We start from the raw sequence: 18,084 nt of genomic DNA on the forward strand, positions 1-18,084 counted from the left end.
GAGAGGTTGTTATTTTTTTAACATGAAATAACTGTTTTAGGAAACTATACATGTGCCGCAAGCTAATACAGCCCTTCATCACTGGAAATGGACCTCACCTATACCATTGCAGTGCACTTCCCATTCGGTCAGACTTAGGCGTCGAGATCAGTATCACATTAGTGAATGGACACCATTATACACCTACAAAGGTTTGTAGCCACAGGTTTTATCTCGTACTGTATGCACACGTTATGCAAAAGAGAATAAGAACTAAACAACAAACTGAATTGAGCTGAACTTTTTTTTTTTTTTTTTTGCCTATAAAAATAACAGGAGAAGATCTTAGTGCCACAGGAATAAAGGTCTTTCCTTACGATCAAGTTTTCATGGTTGGGAGTAACATCACATTTTGTTGCATCTTGGAGAAAGATAACGTTCCATCATCGGATTCTGAATTTGTTAAACGCATCAGCAACAGGACGTACATCACAAAATCACTTCACTTTAACAGCCCTTCATCAAATTCAGACATACGCTGTGATGTTAATGGAAGCCCTTATGCAGGAGGCTCTACAGTATTTATTGGCTGTAAGTAAACACGTCCTATTCAATATGAATTGTTTAATTTAAATCAATTGTGAATTGTTTTACAGACAGCTAGGCAGCTAGACTTAGTCATTAGGTGAGGATTAGTCAGAGTTTATTTGGATATTTTTGCCCAAAAATGGGATTATGGTCATAATCTGGCCACATGTGGGATATTCCAATCCCAGCATATTAACTGATGAAGCCATTTGGATAAGTCTGCAAAAGTGTGTGTGTGTTTTTAACCCTTAGTAATACTTACTGTATAACTTGCATTCATAGCATTTTATTATTATTATTATTTAGCAAAATTATTATATTGCTCACAAGATCATTAGTTAGCATTTGTAAACATAAACCAATATTTATATCATGCAAAAGTCTCTTATGCTTACCAAGGCTGCATTTATTTGATCAAAAATACAGTAATATTGTGAAATATTATTAAAGATTAAAATAACAATTTTTCTAGTTTAATATATTTTAAAATGTTGTTTATTCCTGTGATCATTCTAATATGCTGATTTGGTGCTCAAAAAACATTTCTTATTATTATCACAATTGAAAACAGTTGTGCTGTTTAAAGGGATACTTCACCCAAAAATGAAAATTCTGTCATCATTTACTCACCCTCAAGTTGTTCCAAACCTGTATGAGTTTCTTTCTTCTGTTGAACACAAAAGAAGATATTTTGAAGAATGATGGTCATCAAACATTTGACGGTAGCCATCGACTTACATAGCATGAAAAATAAAAAAAAATACTATGGAAGTCAGTGGCAATCTGGTTACCAGCATTCTTTAAAATATCTTCTTTTGTTTTCAACAGAAGAAAGAAAGGTTTGGAAGAACATGAGGGTGGGTAAATGATGACACATTTTTGTTTTTTCCATTTAATATTTTTGTGGAAACTGTAATATTCATTCATACATTGTTTTATGAATAGAAAGTAAATAAAATTTGAAATTTTAAAACATTATGCTGAAAATGTTTTTACTGTCATCTTTGATCAAACATACCTTTTGAATTGTGGTGTATACCAAATGTGTTAATTAGCTTTGAAGTTGTTAAGTTAAGAGTCTTGGCCTTAATGTTTCATTTCACTGGCTGCTACAGATCCCCCAGATGACCACAGTCTTACATGTGTGACACGGAATCTCACCTCTGTGGAGTGTCGCTGGGAAATGGGTAGAGACACCGGCCTGCGTGGTCTTAGAAGGACGATTTACACACTTAATGGAAGGTAACCACACAGTCTACATTATCCAACTTAATGTACAGTGTGAATCATGCATGGTTACTCTTATCATACGATTCATTCTGAATGAAGTCTTCCCTGATTCTAAGTGTTTTGTATTTGTCAGTGTTTGTAAGATCAATAAATGTGTCCTGCTTGAGGTGCCAAATCAGGTGACAAACTGGACTCTGATTGCCAAAAATGACCTTGGTGTGAAGACTCTCACTGATACAGCTGACCCCATGCACCGGGGTAATTTATTTTAATATTGATGAGTATCTTAGAATACTGCATGGCCACGGCATTTATTTGTGAATTTAATTTTCTGTTTCTTCTTACACAGTATTGTTGAAAGCACCCAGTACATTATCCCATACTGCTAATGCAAGAAGTGTTACTCTTCAGTGGAGTTGGGACGTGACAACTTATACTTCCTTTCCGATGATTTGTCGAGTGAAGCTCAACGGAAGCTTTTACAATGTTGGTGTCATCAGTTATTATCTTGAATTCAAATTGATAAATGTTCTGTATTAACTCTCTGCTGTTTAACTTGCAAGGCCTTGCATTCTCACACATTTTCATCTTTCACAAAGAAAACCTTCAAAGGAAACGGACTGTCATCAATTTACCTTGACCATCTGCAGCCCTATACTAATTACACAGTTAATGTGAGTTGTGGGTCCGATGAGCACTTCTACAAATGGAGTGAGTGGAGTAATATTACTTTCACCACTAAAGAGGACAGTAAGTATAATTAGACAGAATTATATAGAATTATTAGAAAATAGTGTCATTAATATATGTACTGTATATGATTTTGTTTTTATAGTTCTACATAATTATGTGATATTGTGTGATTGGGTTTGTCCATATTTGATCCATGGGTTGAAACAACCAAACATTTGCCATTTCTGAGCAACACACAGTTAAATTTCTTGATGAATTAGTGTTTTTGAACTACTATTGTTTGAAAATGACTATATGGCTGACTTAAAATGAATCTAAAATGAAATTAAAATGTTCATTTATTAAACATATTAATAAATGTTAATTTTCAAGATATTTTGGGTTCATTTTAAGTAAGCAATACTGTAATTTTTAAACAATAGTTGAGTTAAGTAAAACTACCCAGCAGGTTGGGCAAACATTTAACCCAACTGCTGGGTTAAAACAACCCAATCGCTGGGTTTGTCCATTTTCAACCTAACTTGGGTTGTTTTTAACCCAGCATTTTTTAGAGTGTAGTCGGATGAGTGATTCAATGACTGTAACTCGGCCAGTCAAATTCGAGGAATCACACTAATAATCTCTCTTCAGTTCCAGAAGCAGTCGATGTTTGGTTCCAGTATTTTAATCAAAATACATATGTCCTGTGGAAGGTACGTGCATTTTATAGGATCTGACAGCTTTAGCTCTGCATTTTGTGGCTACAAACAAATAAAAATAATCTTTTTAATGTTTTAAAGCCTCTAAATCAACAACAAAGCCATGGGATAATTACGCAATATGAACTTACCAAAGGCAAGAGGAGAGAAATCATTGGTATAAACCCGCTGTGCTACAATGTCACCACTGGGAATGAAAGAAGTGATCAAAACATCACAGTCTCAGCAAAAAACTCTGCTGGTCTTTCTCCTCCTACTACAATCATTGTCCCGGGTTATCCTGGTGAGCATTCAAAAAGTATATTCAAAAGAATTTCAAATGGGTTGAAAAGGCTGTGTTTCAATGAATCAAGTTTTTAACATACTCTTCACAGACAATGAAGTCCATATAAGCCGAATCAGTAGTCGTAATGGTGAATGGGAATACTTCAATTCCACTTGTGGCTATGTTGTTGAATGGTTTCCAACCTACACTGAGAAACAATGTACTGTGCAATGGACGAAGATCCCAGAAAGTGAACATGCCACTTGGTATCGCACCTGGAAACAGAATGGTGAGTTGGGAGCATAAAGAGCTACTCACTACTGATCTGTTGTTGTTTTGATACAGAATTTGTGCACAATTGTAGTTGTTCGTCTTTGATAAAGAGTGGTTCAGAAAAACAGCTTGCATGAGGTTGTTTATTTAAAATATTTAAGTCATTCTGTCTCTCACAGGTATTTTTAAGGTAGTTGAGAAATATGCCTGCAATGAAAGTAAACCAGTGCTTCTGCAGAGGAGTGAGGGATATGCTAAAGACCAATGTAAGCAGTCAAGATTCAGTATTTAATAACTTGTGATGGATTGTTAGACTTTAATTATTTCATTATGTTTAATGATATTTTTAGGCCAGTGTCTCTGACAATTTTAAAACTCTACACTCTTAAAAGTAAAGGTTCCAAAAGTGGTTTTTTTTAACCTTTCTGTTCTGTGAGAAGAACATTTTAAAGAACACTGTAAAAAAAAATCCCGTTGTTTCTACGGAAAAATACCGGCAGCTGTGGTTACTAGAACAATACTGTAAAAATGACATCAAACCGTAAACATACTTACAGAGTTACATGTGAATTTTACATTTTAAATATGTATATTTAACATTGGATTTCAGTACACTGTAAAAAAAATCCCAGTAAAATTTACGGTAAAATAACATATTTCAGTAACTGATATAATGTTAATTTACCAACCTAATGAAGTACTAATTTCTGTTTTGTACCTTTATAATACACTGACAGTCACCAAACACAGTGGTGATAAGAGGTGCACACAGTGTCATTCACACACACACTAAACACCATCATGGTAACATGCATGAAATTTTAAAAATGCAATAAACATTCATTTAACAACATTAGATGTAACATAAAACCCTAATGTACATAACTGATTAGAAAAAATGAGAAAAACTAAGAAGAAACAGAGTTATTTCAACAAAAATATATCAAATGTGAAGTGTCACGCAGGGAATTGTGGGAATGTCAATTTACGTTTTTTCACTGTAAATTTTTACAATGAATTGTTATTTTTCACTTTCAAAAACTGTGAATTTAACTGTATTTTACCGTAAAATTACATTAAATGTACCGTTAGATCTATTACAGTTATTCACCATATATAGTACGGAAATTTTCTGTAAACCAATTACCAATTAGTCTTTTACTGTTAAAATCACGGTAATTTTTTACAGTGAACCTTCTGTGGAATGGAAAGTTTCCATTGATGTTAAAGAGTTAGCTCACCTAAAAATGAAAATTCTGTCATTAATTACTCACCCTCATGTAGTTCCACACCCATAAGACCTTCGTTTATTTTCATAAACACAAATTAAGATATTTTTGATGAAATCCAATGGCTCATTGAGGCTTGCATTGCCAGCAAGGCAATTACGACTTTCAAGGCCCAGAAAGCTAAAGTTAAAGTTTCTTCATTTATAGATCTCAGTAGAGAACCTATATTTTTAAGAGTGTAGTTTAACAATGCAGGGAATCTTAAAGGGATTGTTTACCCAAAAATGAACATTTTTCCTTGCCCTCAAGTTGTTTAAAAAATTCTGATTTTCAAAAAAAAAAAAAATTCAATTTCTTTGTTTTGCTGAACACTGCTAAAGAATGTTTGTAACCAAACAGTTGTGGTTATGTTCAAACAAAATGGCTAAAATGAGACTGTTTGCACGACTATTGGTGAACAAAATATTTATGTCATTCTGTCTCTCACAGGTAATTTTACGGAAGGTGAGAAATATACTGTGTCGGTCTATGCCTGCAATGAAAGTAAACCAGTGCTTCTGCAGAGGAGTGAGGGATATGCTAAAGAGCAAAGTAAGCAGTCAAGATTCAGTATTTAATAACTTGTGATGGATTGTTAGACTTTAATTATTTCATTATTTTTAATGATATTTTTAGGCCAGTGTCTTTGACAATTTAAAAACTCAAGTAAAGGTTCCAAAAGTGGGTTTTTGCAGCAATGCCATTGGTTCCACAAAGAACCTTTCTGTTCTGTGAGGAGAACATTTTAAAGAACCTTCTGTGGAATGAAAAGGTTCCACTGATGTTAAAGGGTTAGCTCACCTAAAAATGAAAATTCTGTCATTACTCACCCTCATAGTTCCACACCCATAAGATCTTCATTCATCTTCAGAACACAAATTAAGATATTTTTGATGAAATCCAATGGCTCAGTGAGGCCTGCATTGCCAGCAAGGCAATTAACACTTTCAAGGCCCAGAAAGCTACCAAAGACCTATTTGAAACCGTTCATGTGACTACAGTGGTTCAACCTTAATGTTATGAAGTGACAAGAATACCTTCTGTGTGCCAAAAAATTCAGATCTTCAAAAAAAAAAAAAAAAATTCAATTCCTTTGATTTGCTAAACACTGCTGAAGAATGTTTGTAACTAAACAGTTGTGGGGCACCATTGACTTCCATAGTATTTTTTTTTCCATACTATTGTAGTCAATGGTGCCCCACAACTGTTTAGTTACAAAAATTTTTCAAAATATCTTTTCATTTTTCATATTTTAATTTTTTGGCTGAAGTTGCTATCCCTTTTTATAAACTCAAACACTTTCATGTAGTTTTTACTATTTTGCTTACATGTTTCGTGTTTACCTCACATTGTCTTTCTTATTGTCCATTCTGATACTTCAGAACCATCAGAGACAGTTCAGGATCTGAAAGGTAAACAGAATGGCAGAAACCTTGAACTTTACTGGAATGAAGTGCCCTTAAAACATCAAAAAGGCTTCATACAGGGCTACAAGGTCATAACGTTTCTTTCAGGTTCCAAAACGCCTGTAAACACCACAGTGACGAAGGGTGGGTTCACTTTCTGATAAGCATCCACTTTTTAGCCCCTTAAAAGACAAATTCACATAACAACTGAGCAAACTTTGTGTTTTTAATTTCAGAGCCTAGAGTTAATTTGATCTTAAATCCAGGCACCTACACCTTCAATGTTAGTGCCTTTACATCTGGAGGATATGGTGGTAACGCTACATTAAGTTTTAACATGGAAATAAAAAGTAAGTGTGAAGATATTTAATTATATATAATTGAAACCATTGATGATTGAACTATTTATTATATTTAATAAGCAAATCTAAAGAGCAGTGATGAATATATATCATGCAAATGTAATAACATGGTGTATTCTTCATAAATTCTTTATAGTTTTCCAGATGATTGTGACTACCATTGTGGGTTGTAGTGCAGCAACTCTTGTCTTCATTATCATCACAGTCCTGTGCTACAGAAAGAGAAAATGGTACAGAAGATTCTCCAGCATTACTTCATATGTTTTTCAAAAACCCAGAATTTTCTATACATTGTTTTGTTTTGCAGCTGCAATTAAAATGTCACTCTTAAAAATCCTCCAGGTTGAAGAAATTATTGTATCCAGATATTCCTAAACCAAAACTTGCAGGGAAATGGACTACAAAGGTGAGCAATTAGTTCTGATTATAATTTATACTTTTTTTTTTTTTTTCTTAATCCCCTGAAAAAGGGATCAGGAAAACCAAACCATAAGTCCTAGATACTGGAAACTTTTGGGGGCTAGTAGTACTCATACCGTCTACAACGTCACCAAGGCTTGTCCCGATCGGCCTGACAGGGGGGGCTACAGCTCGTCAAATTTTCGGGAATTTTGGATTTTTTTGAAAAACATACTTTTGTGAACAAGTCCTAGGTTTTTGACCCGATCAGAAACCAAACCAGCGCAGCGAGATTCTCTAGAGTCTGATTGTCAATAGTTATCAAAAAACATTGAAATTCTGATTTCCGGTCCCTAAGGACCGCCAAAATGTTTGAGGTGGGTGGAGCCACTTTTACTAATACGGCTATTCTGTTGTTGCGTGAAAGAAATCAGCCACCGGGGGGCGCCTTCATGTTTTTCATGTGCGTAAAGCATCGTGTATCAGACGATATAGAGTGCCCCAGGGATGACGCGTTTTTGTAGGCAAAACCCGGAAACGAGTTAGCATTTTAGGAGTTCCGGTTCCAACGCCGTCAAGTCTATGGGTTTTTTGAATGGGTTTTTGCTAAATCGCCTGAAATAAGGTCTGTGGTTAACAAAGCCTCTAAATACTTTCACGTTTTGATCTATGACATAAAACACAACAGTTATAACCCACTGAGATTTTTTTAAACTTTTACTGCATCTTCAAATCGGCGGTTGCTAACAAATTGCTAAAAGGGACTACTTCCTTTGGCGGGGACTTTAGACGTCATCATTAAAAACGGGACATTTGGACAGCATTTCTCATGAAAAAGTGGAAAAGTATTCATACACAGCGCAGATCATAATCAGTGAGCATGTTTTTAAATAAAGTTGTCTTCTAAATAAAGTTTGAGGAAGCTTGGTGGTGACGACGTTGATCCGCGACCATGGTGTGATGTAGTCTATTTATAACCTACTGTTAGCCTTTTATATCTGACGGCTTTATTTAGCCTTCAAAATCTATAAATGTTGTGTTACCTTGTAAAGATTATCTTGATAGACAAAACGTGTAAGTGTCATAACCCTTTGTTAAACACAGAACTTATTTTCTGCGATTTTCCAAAAGTCTATGGGAAAAATGAATAGGCTTTCAGTCGAGGGAACCCGTGCGCCGCTAACTTCCAATTTGGCCTACAAAAACGCGTCATCCCTGGGGCACTCTATTTCGCGTACACCCACAACATTCGTACCACATGGTCGAACTCCTCATTCTGAGCAACTTTGCCTCTAGGACCCCCACTGTCCATTGAATCGTTCTTTAAATATTGGAGAAAAAACAACTTTGGTGAACTAGTTCTGTGTTTTTAGCTCAACCTTGATAACAGTTAAAAAGCTTTAAAAACCATATAATTCCTATGGTAATTTGCCTGTATTGGCTGTAAATGCACTTTTCCATGTATGATTGAGATGGTTACAGGCTTGCTAAATAAAACAAAAAATCATTTTACGCATGTGCTTAAAGACCTTAAAATGCTTGAACCCCGTTAATTGCTGCTTGCAGCTATATCTATTAGTATGATCTGCATGTAGCATTATGTGAGTCACAAGCCAAACATGGGTTGGAATAATCTTTGTATCCCAATAAAAAAATGCAACAAACCATATACTTGTGCAAAAGTGCTACTGTGTTGTGTGGCCACTTTAAAGTATAGTCTGTGGCATACCAGTTAGAAATCATTGTCATAAGACTTTATGATCAACAAATGTTTGCTGTTTGCAGGGCATGTATTGTACCCAGATGACTGAGGGATATATGAAGTGTGAAATTCAAGAGGTCCACGGTTCCGAGTGTCCTGCAACAGCAGAAAGTACACATGGCCTTGATCTCATCAGCTCTAACTCCACACTGTTTCCTGCAAAACATTTCTACCAGGACATATCTGAATCTCCAGCTGATGTCTCATACTATCCTCCTCCACTGCTCTGTGCTCAGAAGCTGACCTCAATTATTGAAAACCCTTCTTATAATATGACCATTCCTGAACTAGACTATGTTGCCGAGATATCCGAGCTTACTCTGGAAATGCAGGATAGTTACCTCCCAGCTCCTAACTTTGTTCAGGAAGATTTTGTTGTTAAAGACTCCGCATGCTACAAGCCCCAATCAGCATAACCTACAAATGTATAGCTAGACCTCAGTGTAGTGCTATGTAATGCACACAATGTATATATGAATTGTGCCAGTGAATTAATGTTATTTATAAGATATTGTACTGTTTTCTCAACACTGTCTCTTGTAAAATAAGTTGTGAAAATGCAGTACTGTGGTGAAATAAAGCTGTGACCTTTCTTTAAACTGCGTCTGTAAATTGGCATTGTATTTCACTGTAGTATTTATTTACATTTTATCTGTATTAAACACTCTTTCAATGTATATGTGTCAATGTAAACTTGGTGTTGTCAGCATTATTCTCCAATAGAGCAATAGTTCCCTCTTGTGGACTGAAGACTATCTATTTCATGACAAATATTTTAGTTTTTTTTCCATAAAAATATACCATAATAAAAGTAATGCAACTTTAGTTTAAGTTGCTTTCAGTGAAGACAGCTCAAAAATGTATCCTGTTTGTAAAACCAGGCATGTTATGAATGTTAAACTTCCCACTTAACAAAATTAAGTTGGTGCAGAAACTTGTTTTGTCCCTATTTTTGTCATTAATGTAAAAACCAAAAAGAATGTCCTTTGCATTAAGAAAAATCAGATGGACATTCCCAATATAATAGTTTCTTTCAAAGCTTCACAAAAAGAACAGGATGTCAATTATATATTTTATTCATTTATCTTTTTTAAATGCTTGACAAGGTAAAATCTAAGAAAAAATATGCTTAAAAATTGATTTTATGGGCGTGAAGATTTTTTCGAAGGCGTAGCCACAATGAAACGTTTTTCTTTTGACTGACAAGCAGAACGTCCAATAGAATCTCAACATTTATACAAGTTGACCAATGTAAACAGTTGTGGGCGGGAGTTTTAAATTCCCGGTCATTGAGCCGCTGTTTTCAGTTGTTCGAGCTCAGTAACGACCAGTTTACTGAACATGCGTTCGCTAAATTAGCATAGAAAAGATATTAATCTACTTTCTGTTTTTTACATTAATTTCATCGACGTTATAAATGTAGGTTTTTAATCGTACAGCTCGTCCCAGCCTAAAGCATTTGCACCAATAACGGGTATGTTGCTAATGTGCTAGTTGTGTGTGGACAAAGATGTATCTATCGTAACATGAACTTATGCACATTTATCATCCTCTGCGATCGCATGTTCTTCTGTAGCCTCCAAACCATGACGTATGATGTCTTTTTTTATCCTTGCGATTGAATTTATGAGTTATTGTGCGACTAGCCCTGCGTTGGCAGTCTTAGGGCAAATCTTTAGGGTTAGCAAGTCCTCCATCATTTTTAGCTGACATGCTGAGTTGTTTAATAGTTTGCAACTTATGTTGCAAATTTATTCATGAATAAATGAGGTTACTACGTCTATTTATCTAAGATACAAAGAAATTCAGTGAAGTGTAAAGATATAAGAGTGTCATTCATTGAAATGTTTCATGACCTAAATCCTGCCTGTGTCATGGCAGTGAAGTTGACATTTGTAATGGACAGGTCTGTGTGTATTTGACATGAGCAGCACTGAAATAAGGAATACAGGACATCTTAATGAAAACTGGTTGGTTAAAATGAATGTTTAATTAGACCTATCTATCTATCTATCTATCTATCTATCTATCTGTAACATGGCTGTAATCAAGAAACTCTGATCAGAGCATTACTATGAACTGCATTGATCATGTGCAATGATTCTGTTAGGCTGTCACTGGCAAGCAATGGAGGTTGGCACAGTTGTGCAGGACGAAATGAAATTTCGGGGGGCTGAATTTGCTGTCAAGGTCGAGTTGGCGGAGCGGTTACTAATCGTAGAGATTTCAGATGTTGTTACAGCGGACCAGTGGAGAGGAGAGTTTGATCCTGCCTGTAAGTCGAGCTTTTAAACTGATATTCGGTGTTTGTTTGCTTGAAATGTTATTCTATGTCATTATACATTTTTTGTCTTTCTTTCTATAATTAGATATTGAGGACCTGACCCGGAAAACTGGGAATTTTAAACAGTTTCCAGTATTCTGTAGCATGCTTGAGTCTGCCGTCAACAAGGTGGGTCCATTAAAAAAAGCCATAAAAAATAATATTTAATGTAATTGTCTTAATTCTTAATGCTCATCAAGACAGTAAATGTGTGTGTGTATATATATATATATATATATATATATATATATATATATATATATATATATATATATATATATATAATAATAAAATAATAATATAATAATAATCTTATCTTCTGATTTGATGTTGTTGTTGATGTGTTGGGCTGCAGATTTTGACCAAAACATTTGTGATATATATTAATAATGCTATATAATAATAATAATAATATAGTACTAATAAAAATACTAAAGAAAATACAAAACATTGCTAATATTGTAATATTTCACTCTTAAACAAAAATTAAGTTTAAGAAAGATAATATAATTTTATTTTACAGCACAACTGTCTTAATATCTTTATTTTCTTCCATTCACATAAATACGTTTTTGAGGTTAAAAACATGAGATGCAGGTTAGCGGAGCGAGGGGAAAAAACTGCAAGTTCTGGAGAACTTATTTTAACTTGAGTGCCACGTTTTTTGTAACTTTGCATCATGCATGAAGCACTGCAAAAGATGAGAGCGCAACGGTTAAACATGTCCATCTAGCGTGTTTACATTGAAAAACGACTAAAAATGTAGCTCAATGGAATGGAAAAACTTGTTCTGTGTAAATGTCCCTTTAAGCTTTTATTTTGCCATAAAACTGCAGTCAGCTTCTCTTTAAAACAGTTGGTTTATTAGCGCTTATCAAGTTCTCATTACAAGTATGGGAAGATGGTTGGTGCCTGTTCCATTTCCAAATGTATGTTACAAGTAGAGCAGATGCAGAAATGGGTTTGTGTGGAGCAGTATTTACTGAGAACCGATCCGCTCTAAGATGCTGAAAACATCTTATCCTTTTAATATCACAGTCATGCCACAGTTTCGTTTAGATTTGAGTTAACTGTGCTACTGTACACTTACTGAATTATTGGCAATTATTCTTTGTTAATAATCATAAATTCTTTATTATTTGCAGTCCAGTGAATCAGTGACCCTTGACCTCTTGACCTATTCCGACCTTGAGCTTTTGCGGAACAGAAAGGCAGGTGTAGTTGGCCGACCTCGTGCTCAGCCGCAATCTCCTGCCCTCAGTGCTAAACGATACCTCATCCTCATCTACACTGTGGAGTTTGACAGGTCTGTGTAGTTTTATCACTCGGTCTGCTTTGATCACTCTTAAAACAGAGCAGTTTTTAATCTATTTATTTTTGTTTAGGATACACTATCCTCTTCCACTTCCATATCTTGGCAAACCTGATCCTGCAGAGCTTCAGAAAGAGATCAGAGCTCTGAGGGCCGAGCTGAAAACACTGGGAATGAGAGGAGACCACAAAGTATCAGACCAGGAAACACGCAGGCTCCGTGCAGAGTCAGTTAATTTTTTATGCAATATGTAAATAAAAACCCTTGCACATCTGCATTGTTGTGGGCAGGTGCACAGGACAAGGTCAGCACAATATAAGGGGGCAAACAAAATCCTGTACACAAAAATGTAAAATTGTCATCATTTTAATCAACCTCATGTCAAAACTAGAATGTTTTTTGTTCTGTGGAACATAAAAGAAAATATTATAAAGGGTTAGTTCACCCAAAAATGAAATTTCTGTCATTAATTACTCACCCTCATGTCCACACCCATAAGACCTTCGTTCTTCTTCGGAACACAAATTATGAAATCAAAGGGTTTCTGAACCACACGTGGGCAGCAACGTTGTTGTACCTTTTGAGATCCAGAAAGGTATTAAAGAGAGTTAAAATAGTTCATGTGACTACAGTGGTTCAACCTTAATGTTATGAAGCGACAAGAATACTTTTTGTTCACAAAAACAAAACAAAAATAACAACATTCTTCAACAGTTTCTTCCATTACTGAGTCGGAGTTCAAATGTAAACATAGGAGCGCTGCACTGTGTTCACTATGTCAACTGCGTAGTAGACTACTGAATAAAGTCATTATTTTTGTTTTGTGTTTGCACACAAAAAGTATTCTCGTTGCTTCACAATATTAAGGTTGAACCACTGTAGTCACGTTTACTATTTCATTAATGTCTTCACTGCCTTTCTGGACCTCAAAAGGTGCAACGATGTTGCTGTGGTTAAAAAAAACCCTCGGATTTCATCAAAAATGTCTACATTTTTGTTCCGAAAATAAATGAAGGTCTTACTGGTAATTAATGACAGATATTTAATTTGTGGGTGAACTAATCCTATAAAGAATGTTGGTTACCAAAACGGTTTGGTTACCATTAGCTTGTATGGAAGAAAAAAATGATTGAATGAAAGAAAAACAATTTGTTGCCCACAGAAGAAATAAAATCATACAGAATCAACGTGAGAGTGAGTAGATTATTTTTAATTTTTGGGTGAACTATGCTTTTTAAATCATTTTAAAATGTTGCTATTAATGTATGGGTTTGAAGTGTTTTATTCATTTATTTCTTTTAAATTAGCATATCACAAATAACAAAATATCTAAACAAACAAACTACATTTAAAAACGTTCAATTCCATTAAATGCTGGGAATAAGATCTTGGTTTATGTCTTATCAGGTTGGCTTTGGTGAGAGATGAAAAGGAGGCCTTGGCCAAGGCTCTGGATCGTCTGCAGATGGTAGGGGCCGGCTCTACACCTGGGGCTCATGGGCTCAGAGAGGCAGTGCGCAGCCTGGAGGAACAGCTGCTGAAGGAAAGGGCAAAAAGCCAACGGTCTGCAAGCAAGAGGGGCCAGGAACAGCGCCTCCTACTGGAGCAGGTGTGTCTAATGAGATTATTATTGTATGATAATGAGATAGATTGTATGGCATGATAAGCTGACAATATCATGCAGTCATTAGCTCCCACTTAAATATTTAAAATCATTCTCGTTGGTAGTTGGAGGAACTCAGGGCTTCAGAACGGGCTCTTCGGATACGGGTTAAAAGTTTGACCACTGAGTTGGCCTTGTTACGACGCGGGTAAGCTTTAATAAATTGCCACCTGTGTCCCTTTTTTATTTTTGCATATATTTTATTGAATTTTTTTGCTCTTGTTAATCATCTCATTCTTCCTCTTTTGACAGTCGGGCGACTCCAGTAATGTCTGGCCGAAGTGGGCTCAGGTGTGATGGGGAGGTTCATCGGTCTTTATCCAGAGAGCGCAGTTTGACCCGTGTAGGGGTAAGAGCGCGCTCGGGGTCGAGGGAGAGGATGGAGGACCGGGGTCGGAGGTCAGAGGAGAGAGTTAGGAGAGCAGACTCTTCAGGGCCTCGGAATTGTATCGCAAGACCCTCACCATCTCCAACAGGTAAATGTGTGAAGATGAACACAATATCCTAATGGTCAAAGTCTAGAAACAAATATAGAGGCCCTTTTTAGGCCAAATTTGATTCAAGTCTCGTTTTCTCTCATGACAGGGTCACGGGTTCCTCGGTTTGACCCTACAGCCTACATCCAAGATCGACAACGGCGTCAAAAAGAGGCTGAACAAAAGAAGTAAGACCATTTCACCTTTTCAGTTTAAAGCTTTTTTTTTTTTTTTTAAGTCATCTTTTTTGTTGCGTTTCTGCTGTTTTGTGTTGTTTTATTTGTTGTCTTTTTTCCTACAAGCATTGCCCTGTCTGTGAGCAGGAATATGGTTTACTTTAAAAGGTGTGAACCATAAACTCTATTTGTCCCTTGCATGAATCCATTTTCTCAAATTGTTGATCCTCAGTCATGAATCTGGCACATCAATGCAAGAAAAAAGTCTGTAGGATTTTTTAGATCAGTCTGATAAGAGAATAAAAGTTATCTGGTAGATTTTATTTGTAGGCAACTGGACCCATTTCCTACCTTTTTAAAGATATACATGAGGTCTGCTTTTGTTTTCAACAGTCAGAGGAAGATTAGAAGGGACATGTTGGTTTCACCATCTCTGATGGAAAGAGGGCGTTCACGCTCCAGAGAGCCCGTTCCTCAGCTGATGCGAGCAGGAAGTGCTGGCAGGGGGAGGAGTGTGTCTGTGGAGAGCAGGAGGAGTCGGTGTTCTTCTGAAGGATCAGTAGCTGAGTTTGAAGAGCTTGCTAAGCCTCTAAATAGCAGGCAAGACAAAACATGTTGCTTATCCAAGTACATGCTGGCCAGGTTAAATGTGACGTCAAAGATCAGTTCAAACAAGCTGCAGAGAGGCCTACACTTTTATTGCATCCAGTTGGCCTATAATATTGGTCAAGATTTCTTGTATAATATTATCTTCAAAATATAATTTTAAGTGACAGTTTTCTACCCTCTCACTGAATCTTAGAATTCAATTTGCCAGTTTTTGCTACTATACATTTTAAGACTAAGTTATTGGTCAGCAAAAAAAAAAAAAAAAAAAAAATTAATTCAACAAGGATGCATTAAATTGATTAAAAGTGACAGTAAAAATGTTTACATTGTCACAAAAAATTACATTTCTAATAAATGTGGTTTTCTACTCATTAAAGAATCCTACTAAAAATGTATCACAGTTTCCACAAAAATATTAAGCAGCTGATAAACATAATGATAAAAAATGTTTCTTGAGAACCAAATCAGCATATTAGAATGATTTCCAAATATACCCGAAGACTGAAGTAATGATGCTGAAAATTCAGCTTTGCCATTGCAAGAATAACTTGCATTTTGAATTATATTAAAATAGAAAGAAAATATTGTCAATTGTTTTATAAATCAAATAAATTCAGCCTCCTTTCAAAAACCATAATGTACTGTTAATTAATAATGTTGTCTGGTATTATTATTATTATTGCATGTATTTCTTATTTTTATTTATTTTTTTATTTTTTTTGCAGAGGAAGGAAACTGGTGTATAATGGTCCAGCTGTGGTGAGTAACAATGTGAAATGCTAGATTGATTGTGTAAGATTTTTTTTTTTTTTTTTTTCTTTTTTTTTAATAACTGTTTTTTGCTCCATCTAGTCCAGAGGTAGACACATAAACAAAAAACCAATGTGTAGCACCCCAGCACAAAGGATGAGAGTGGCAGGTACCACATCATTTCCCCTTTTAACTATTTTTTTTTTTAATTCTGTATATGCGTCTATAAGCAACAGTATATACATGTAAGCCATGTATATTTTTCCTACTCAGACACATCTATTGACACGGGTGCTGATCTGTCAGAGATTGACGCTCGACTCCAAGCCCTGCAGGACTACATGCGAGACCTTGACACAGGACACTAACTAATCCCAGTGGATTCAGATGTCAATCTAGGCATTTTGCACAAAGACTGAGACTGAAAAACTTGGACAATCATTTCTTTTAAACACTGTGTACAGAGGTGTCTATAACATGTAGTCATTTATACTAATGACACTCAAATACCGTTTGTTTTCTTAGCCCCCAGTGTAGCTTTTGGGCTTGACTCAAAAATGCAGTTATGCTGGCTTTGTGAGGGGGGTTTTGAGACTGTTGCCATATCAGACTTGTCCAAAAGTATGACCTCAGGATGTACAGTTTTTCTTTTAAAACACATTCCTGTGTACATTTTATGAATTAGTGTTTGTTGACCATTGTTGTTTTTATATGATTAGTGTGTATGTTTTATGTCTGTTTTAGATGCTTTCACATTTTGTTTTTGTGAGATTCTGAAAAACAAAGCTTTTTATATATAAAATGTTTTTGCAGCTTGTGTCTATTCTTGACACCCTGGAATTATATCTTATATTATAGAGAGTCACAACAGAATGTGATATCCATTTTATTTATACAAGTTATTGTTCCCGCATGGTATTAGCAACACTAAGATTATAGGTTTGATTCCCAGGAAATACAGATAGTGATTAAACATGTGTTGATGTGAGTTGCTTTACCTAAGCATCTGCCGAATGCATAAATGTAAAGCTGTACATGCTGCAGATATTTTGTCTTTTGGCCTCTGACATTTTTGCCACTTCTCCCAAAGTCTGTCTTATTTTTAATGTGATCCCATCTGAATCTTGTATGTAGAATAACAAGCATTAAATTTGTCTTTAGATGTGGTCATGAGGCCAGAATTTTTAAACCTTTCTTGATATAAAAAATGGCATGGTTGTCTAAAGTTTAACATTATTATGTACAGTAAATTTAAGCAGGTATAAAAGCTGAATTCCTGAATATAGGCACAGCTAAACTAAGTATTTAGGGGCATTGTATATCAATGACTCAAATTAATTGTTAGTTCATGAATGCAGCAAGAACTAGAGTGTACAGTATGTCAAGATTATCGTTGAATAACAACTTACATTTTGGTCTGTTCTTCACACAATTGTCTCCAGAAAATTGTTTCGACAACTTAGATGAATTTTAAGGCTTAAAGGGTTAGTTCACCCAAAAATGAAAATAATGTAATTTATTACTCGCCCTCATGTCCTACACCCGTTCATCTTCTGAACACAAATTAAGATATTTTTGATGAAATCCGATGGCTCAGTGAGGCCTGCATTCACAGCAATGACATTTCCTCTCTCAAGATCCATAAAGGTACTTTTTGTGCACCAAAAAAACTAAATAATGACTTATCAACAATATAGTGATGGGCCGATTTCAAAACACTGCTTCGGAGCTTTGCGAATCGAATCAGTGACTCACTGAGCCATCGGATTTAAAGGGTTAGTTCACCCAAAAATGAAAATTCTGTCATTAATTACTCACCCTCATGCCATTCCATCCTTCATTAATCTTCGGA

The 18,084-nt window shown here is 35.5% G+C and overlaps 2 protein-coding genes across 5 annotated transcripts in view; both read left to right on the forward strand.

Moving 5' to 3' along the window:
* The window catches only part of lifrb (LIF receptor subunit alpha b), a 17,317-nt gene extending 7,713 nt beyond the window's left edge, over positions 1 to 9,604 (forward strand). For 2 of the 3 annotated variants that reach the window (XM_067375777.1, XM_067375778.1), the window contains exons 4-19: positions 41 to 191; positions 316 to 570; positions 1,683 to 1,809; positions 1,931 to 2,055; positions 2,147 to 2,283; positions 2,397 to 2,547; positions 3,121 to 3,182; positions 3,270 to 3,471; positions 3,563 to 3,742; positions 3,906 to 3,992; positions 5,445 to 5,546; positions 6,377 to 6,544; positions 6,637 to 6,750; positions 6,899 to 6,992; positions 7,105 to 7,168; positions 8,947 to 9,604. In XM_067375777.1, the coding sequence (XP_067231878.1) occupies positions 41 to 191; positions 316 to 570; positions 1,683 to 1,809; positions 1,931 to 2,055; positions 2,147 to 2,283; positions 2,397 to 2,547; positions 3,121 to 3,182; positions 3,270 to 3,471; positions 3,563 to 3,742; positions 3,906 to 3,992; positions 5,445 to 5,546; positions 6,377 to 6,544; positions 6,637 to 6,750; positions 6,899 to 6,992; positions 7,105 to 7,168; positions 8,947 to 9,339 (2,412 nt within the window). In that variant the 3' untranslated portion in view covers positions 9,340 to 9,604. The remainder of the gene's footprint in view (positions 1 to 40; positions 192 to 315; positions 571 to 1,682; positions 1,810 to 1,930; positions 2,056 to 2,146; positions 2,284 to 2,396; positions 2,548 to 3,120; positions 3,183 to 3,269; positions 3,472 to 3,562; positions 3,743 to 3,905; positions 3,993 to 5,444; positions 5,547 to 6,376; positions 6,545 to 6,636; positions 6,751 to 6,898; positions 6,993 to 7,104; positions 7,169 to 8,946) is intronic. The other variant, XM_067375779.1, reaches the window with a different exon arrangement.
* A 606-nt stretch (positions 9,605 to 10,210) lies between these two features.
* ccdc61 (coiled-coil domain containing 61) lies at positions 10,211 to 17,499 on the forward strand. 2 transcript variants are annotated; one of them, XM_067376153.1, is made up of 14 exons: positions 10,211 to 10,397; positions 11,034 to 11,198; positions 11,293 to 11,375; positions 12,392 to 12,552; positions 12,632 to 12,784; positions 13,966 to 14,167; positions 14,287 to 14,369; positions 14,474 to 14,697; positions 14,807 to 14,885; positions 15,000 to 15,041; positions 15,267 to 15,473; positions 16,208 to 16,241; positions 16,335 to 16,401; positions 16,506 to 17,499. In XM_067376153.1, the coding sequence occupies exons 2-14, from the start codon at positions 11,051 to 11,053 to the stop codon at positions 16,598 to 16,600; spliced, it is 1,578 nt and encodes a 525-aa protein (XP_067232254.1). In that variant the 5' UTR covers positions 10,211 to 10,397; positions 11,034 to 11,050; the 3' UTR covers positions 16,601 to 17,499. The 2 variants fall into 2 exon arrangements, with proteins under 2 accessions (XP_067232254.1, XP_067232255.1); XM_067376154.1 differs by lacking the exon at positions 15,000 to 15,041.
* The last annotated feature ends 585 nt before the right edge of the window (positions 17,500 to 18,084 follow it).

The sequence above is a fragment of the Chanodichthys erythropterus genome, chromosome 22 (assembly GCF_024489055.1).
Source record: "Chanodichthys erythropterus isolate Z2021 chromosome 22, ASM2448905v1, whole genome shotgun sequence".
NCBI classification, from domain to species: Eukaryota; Metazoa; Chordata; class Actinopteri; order Cypriniformes; family Xenocyprididae; genus Chanodichthys; species Chanodichthys erythropterus.

What these genes read in the sequence shown, in the direction of transcription:
- ccdc61 (XM_067376153.1), top strand. Translation starts at nt 11,051, where the DNA reads ATGGAGGTTGGCACAGTTGTGCAGGACGAAATGAAATTTCGGGGGGCT. An exon ending in AGGAGAGTTTGATCCTGCCT is followed by an intron (nt 11,199 to 11,292) that starts GTAAGTCGAGCT and finishes TTCTATAATTAG; the next exon opens with ATATTGAGGACCTGACCCGG. An exon ending in AAAGAGGCTGAACAAAAGAA is followed by an intron (nt 14,886 to 14,999) that starts GTAAGACCATTT and finishes TTTTCCTACAAG; the next exon opens with CATTGCCCTGTCTGTGAGCA.